General features: G+C 44.3%; 1 protein-coding gene across 1 annotated transcript in view; it reads left to right on the plus strand.

The window, feature by feature from the left end:
• The window catches only part of L2hgdh (L-2-hydroxyglutarate dehydrogenase), a 29,111-nt gene extending 26,195 nt beyond the window's left edge, over nucleotides 1-2,916 (plus strand). The window contains exon 10 of the mRNA XM_075948004.1: nucleotides 3-2,916. Within this exon, the coding sequence (XP_075804119.1) occupies nucleotides 3-198 (196 nt within the window). The 3' untranslated portion in view covers nucleotides 199-2,916. The remainder of the gene's footprint in view (nucleotides 1-2) is intronic.
• The last annotated feature ends 3,084 nt before the right edge of the window (nucleotides 2,917-6,000 follow it).

The raw sequence follows: 6,000 nt of genomic DNA on the forward strand, positions 1-6,000 counted from the left end.
AGAGGCCCGGCTGGAGTTCGGGCCCAGGCCTTGGACAGAAATGGAAATCTGGTAGACGACTTCGTGTTTGATGGAGGAGCTGGGGAGATTGGAGATCGTGTTCTTCACGTGAGAAACGCGCCTTCTCCCGCCGCCACCTCTTCCCTGGCGATCTCTAGGATGATCGCAGAGGAAGTGCAGCAAAGATTTAAGTTATGAACGGCGGAAGGAGCTGTGTTTGCGTCCTAATCCCTACACGAGCAGCAAGGAGCTGCCAGTTGTGTTTTTGAATTAAATTAAGAAGATTATTTTAAAACTACACTTTTTAGGCTAAAATAGCCATCAACTTATTAACAGGATATAGGAGATCTAATTTTTAAAAATTCAGGTCCATATTCTTAAGAACAAAGAAGCAAAGAGCGTCTGTACCTGTTCTGAAGCCTCGAGTTTGTTAGGGATTTACCCAACCCTACGTGATTTAGGAAGGACTTGGGAAGGGGGCACAAAACATGGACTATTCCATAATCAGTGTTTGGATTTATAATTAATTTTTTTCCTGGAAAAAATATGTCGAAGTGTATTGTAGGGCGTGACATTCTTTTAATCTGAAGAGTCTGGAAAGCTTATATTATTCAGTGAGTTTTTTAAATCTGGAAACTGAAAATGCTTGATTTTAAAATTATTTTAAAAGGGAATACATGAAATTTTGTGTTTCTAAGTAGCATAAACAAACCCAGCCCTCAGTCTCTTTGTAAGTCTCTAATGTCTGGTGTGGTATCACTTGGTCTGCAGAGCAGTGTGCCTGTGTGCTTGTGGCCTATGCTACAGTTCCCTGTGGCCGAGAAGCGCAAGTCCCTGAAGGACCGTGTTTTATAAGAGCATTTTAACTCCTGACACTGAGTGTAGCACTGTGTAATTTTAACCAGTTATTTATTCCACACTTCTGTCCTTTGGTCACACTGAGGGTCCCAGGATGTTGGCCAGGATTACTGATGGTTCATACGTACGTGGGTTTTCAGAATTCCTATAAACTTTGCGAGGACATTTCTCCATTTTTGGTTAATATCTAACGTGGAGGCATTCACTTTTGTAAGCCGCGAAAGTGCCTTATATTCTTCATATGTACTTCATGAACATGTACGTTGGCGCCAAGTGCTGTACTGAACACTCGTGTGTGTGTGTGTGTGTGTGTGTGTGTGTGTGTGTGTAGTGCCATATTGTACTGTATTGTGCGTGTGCGTGTGTGTCTTACAGTTCAGAACATTGGAAAATAGAAATGTAAGTGAAAAACTGGCAACTTGGCTGTGGGATCAGAGCCGGCCCTTAGGTGAGAGGCCTCATTCCATCTCTCACACGTATTCTCTCAGGGTTCCTCTTCCTCGCCAACGCTGTGACGGGGGCCTGAGAAGGCTGTGTGTGTTGATAGGAAAGCCTTTCCTTTTTTATTTCCTCCCCACTCTGGCCCTTGGTGGTTACATTCATTAAGCTATCTCATCCATTAATCTGAAAGGATACTTACTATGATCTTCAGTTCAAGAGGCAGCACATCCCAGGTAAGTAGATGAGGCAGTTATGCAAGACATGGCATGGGCATATTGAAACATTTAGAAATCATTTATGGAGGCAACAAACCCTAATGGTTCTCCATAACAATAGGTTTCCTACAAGAAATGCCCCGCATGGAGTGCTTCTCTGTTCTAAGACTTCCAAGGGATATAACATTACGTGAAGATTATTTTCCTTTAAGATGTGGTGAGAGAAGTGTGCCGTGGTTCTCTTCTCCGTCAGCTGTGAGAGCTTGTGCACACACGCTAAGCTGTGCACGACTAAAGTTACAAAAATAACTGTCACGATTGAAGCATCCTTATTCCATCTGGGTATGCATTTATGCTCCAAAGTAACACACAATTTTGGTGAAATATGTCAGTTATTCTGTTTGTAAAATATTTGATATTTATGTCAATATGATTTTTTTTGTTAAATACTGATATATAAGAATTTTGTGTCTTTCTAAGAAAAGAATGTATATTAGTATTAAAATATTTTAATGATCTTTGCTGTTATGATCATGTTTTATATTAAAACATTTACTGAGGAGCTGGCGTGATGGCTTAGTGGTTGAAAGCACTGACTGCTCTTCCAGAGGACCCTGGTTCAATACCCAGCACCCACATGGTGGCTCACAACTGTCTGTAACTCATGCATGTGGGTCCACAGACATATACAGGCAATACACCAATGCACATAATAAACAAACAAACAAATAAATAAATAAAATTTAAAAGCTACTTTAAGAAGTCAGTTGCCAAGCAGTGGTGGCCTTTAATCCCAGCACTAGGGAGGCAAAGGCAAACGGATCTCAGTGAATTTGAGGTTAGCCTGGTCAACAGAGCAAGTTCCAGACAGCCAAGGCTACACAGAAATACTGTCTCCTCAAAAAAAAAAAAGAAAAAAGAAAAAAGTTTACTGAACTGAACTGGATATGGTTGTTACATAACACTTTCTTCCAAGATTGTAACATTCCATCCTACATGGAAGTTGCTTATACAATTGCTTATGCAACAAGGTAAACAAACAACTCAAAATGGCTTAAGGAAGTCCCTGAAACTGACCAGATTTGCTCAGCCCCACCCTGCCACCCTAAACAATAAAAGCAGTCCTTCTCCGATGGAAGAAAGCTGAGCAGCAACAAAGACTCTCAGGTGAGCCCAGCTGCCTGGAAGAGTTACTGTTAAGACCAACTGAGTTACTTGAAAGAGACTTCAATCTGTCAAGCTGTGTTCAGGCTGTGGAGTACGTTCCAGGTTCCCAATGCTGCCACCCCTGCTGGGGTAAACCTCAGTGATGTAGCTGTGTTTTGAGTCACTTCTGTGCTTGTAAGCAACTCCTCACTCATATTTCTGTAAGTGACCCCAATAAAACTAATTGGTTCACCAGGTTGGACTTGGTAGACTCTGAACTTTGGTCTGTGGTGGGTTCCCTGTCTGGAGTGAGAAGACGTATGTGTTGCATCTCCCCGGGAGAAATGCTATCACACAACAACCCTATACTAGGTAAACGGTCGTAACTGTAGATAAACCCTTAAAACCCCTCCTGAAGCTAGGTCTAATAGCGCATGCCTGTGATAGCGCTCAGGAGGCTGAGGGAGGAGGGTCACAAGTTCAAGGCTAGCCTGGGCTGTGTAGTTGGGGTCCTGCCTCAAGACTGTAACAAAAGTGCTTCTGTATTTGTGAATAAGATATAGAAATTTGTATTTTGGGTGACAGCGAAGCATCTTATATTTTAGCTTCAGGGGGCTTAGTTTGCGGGGAGCTCTCATGTGTATTTTTAGTGTTTCGTGTTATGTAACTTATCTCTTTTATCCACACATTTATGTGTGGATCAGAGTCCTTCCCTTGATCCTCTTGGTTTTGCATTGTTGGAGTGGTGCCATCGCTGCTGGCATAGTTCCACTTTTCCTGAGGCCTTCTGGAGATCTGCCCACTAGCCTATGGGATAACCTCAACTCTTAGAACTTTCTTCAAAAGACAGTGGTTTATTTTGCCCAACCCTGGCATGTGGAAGTCTGTCGGGCCTTCAGTGGAGGCTGTCCAACACTAATGACTGTGACTGTGAGCTCTTCCTGCACGTGTGGACCAGGTCATATGGTGTGTGAGCTCGTCCTGCATGTGTGATCCCCGTGGTATGGTGTGTGAGCTTGTCCTGGATGTGTGATCCCAGTGGTATGGTGTGTGAGCTCGTCTTGGATGTGTGATCCCAGGGGTACGGTGTGTGAGCTTGTCCTGGATGTGTGATCCCAGGGGTATGGTGTGTGAGCTCGTCCTGGATGTGCGATACCCGTGGTATGGTGTGTGAGCTCGTCCTGGATGTGTGATCCCAGGGGTACCATGTCTGAGCTTGTCCTGCATGTGTGAACCAGGTGGTACGGTGTGTGAGCTCGTCCTGGATGTGTGATCCCAGGGGTACGGTGTGTGAGCTCGTCCTGGATGTGTGATCCCAGGGGTACGGTGTGTGAGCTCGTCCTGCATGTGTGATCCCCGTGGTATGGTGTCTGAGCTTGTCCTGCATGTGTGATCCCCGTGGTACGGTGTGTGAGCTCGTCCTGCATGTGTGATCCCAGGGGTACGGTGTGTGAGCTCGTCCTGCATGTGTGATCCCCGTGGTACGGTGTGTGAGCTCGTCCTGCATGTGTGATCCCAGGGGTACGGTGTGTGAGCTCGTCCTGCATGTGTGATCCCCGTGGTACGGTGTGTGAGCTCGTCCTGCATGTGTGATCCCCGTGGTACGGTGTGTGAGCTCGTCCTGCATGTGTGATCCCCGTGGTACGGTGTGTGAGCTCGTCCTGCATGTGTGATCCCCGTGGTACGGTGTGTGAGCTCGTCCTGCATGTGTGATCCCCGTGGTACGGTGTGTGAGCTCGTCCTGGATGTGCGATCCCCGTGCTACGGTGTGTGAGCTCGTCCTGCATGTGTGAACCAGGTGGTATGGTGTGTGCACGTTTGAAGGCTGGCTTTGGCCTCTGGGGTCCTTCTCTGGTCAGATGTTTCCTCATCTTTCTGAGTATATTTATTATCTGTATGTAAACATTTTGGAGGAGCAATTGTGAAATCAGTTATTGGATTTTTAATTTTTTTTTACTGTGTATGCATGTGTAAGTTCTTATGCCATGCCGTGCACATGGTGGTTGTAGACCTCCGTGGAGTCGGGTTGTTCTTTCCATTTTCACATAGTGGCAGGCTCGGCGAGCTCTTTCACGCAGGGAGCCATCTCATTAAACTCCCTTAGTTTTTCTAATATAGAAGGTGAAAGGGAAAGGAAAAAGATGCCTAGGAATTTTTTCAAATGGTTTGTACCCACTGAAAGGGTAAAGAATGGAAACAAAGACCCAAATGTCTGAAAGGAAAAACAATGCTGATACCAACAGGCTCTCCTTCCTGCCTTCAAGTCTGCAAAAGGTCTTATTCTCTTTGGTGAGTGTTACCTTCTACTATAAACAGGCTCCCACATCAAAGTCACATGAAGATACTTTTTGTGAAGCTGGAGAGATGGCTCAAAGGTTAAGAGCACCGGCTGGCTACTCTCCAGAGGTCCCGAGTTCAATTCCCAGCAACCACATGGTGGCTCAAAACCATCATCATATAATGAGATATGGTGCCCTCTTCTGGCCGGCAGTCATGCATGAAGGCAGAACACTATACATCATCTTCATCATAACAACAATAATAATAAAGCTTCTTTTTGTCTTGTGGCTGAAATGAGGATTTTTGCCTTTTAGATGCAGCGAGGGGTTTGTAATGGTATGCCTGAGAACCCTTTTTAATTTAGCAGATCTGAGGGACAGTGCTGAGATGTCTGCTTTTAATCCCAGCAGAGGCAGAGGTCCAGGCCAACCAGAGCTATGTAGTGAGACCATGTCTCAGAAAAACAAAACAGATCTATGAGTAGAAAACCTTGAATTTCAGCCGTGTTTTATTGGTTATCTTTAAGATGACCTCTTTTAACTTGGGTACTCTGGAGCAGTGACTGGGGAGGTCAAAGGGCGGTAACAGTGTTGCTTTTTTTCTCCATGTCCTTTGATTTAATTTTGCTTGAATTTTTTTCCACCAAGAATATAAGATATGTTTTGATATCTCTATTTACTACACCTAGTAATTAAAAGTTATGCAAATTACTAATATTTTCCTTCTACTGAGCTCCTTATTCTGGAGTCAGGGACCATGTACACACATGATTGCTGACAAGTCTCTGGTTTGGATCTGTACTGAGCAGATGAGGAATTCATTGTTGTTCATAGCTGAACCTAATAACTGACAGGACTTGGAAAGATTTTATTATATAACAAGAGCTTAAACGGCTTCTTTCCATCTGTATGATAGGAGCTGGTGTCTGCAACAGCAACTTGTAAAAACCGATTTTCGTCTTGTAGTAGCAGCAATATTTAGATGATGGCATGACCTCATTGCTATCAGAGCAACTGGAACATCATTTCTGTTTAAGAGCTGTCTGTATGTGACATAAAGA

Source organism: Microtus pennsylvanicus, chromosome 14 (assembly GCF_037038515.1).
Source record: "Microtus pennsylvanicus isolate mMicPen1 chromosome 14, mMicPen1.hap1, whole genome shotgun sequence".
Classification (NCBI taxonomy): domain Eukaryota; kingdom Metazoa; phylum Chordata; class Mammalia; order Rodentia; family Cricetidae; genus Microtus; species Microtus pennsylvanicus.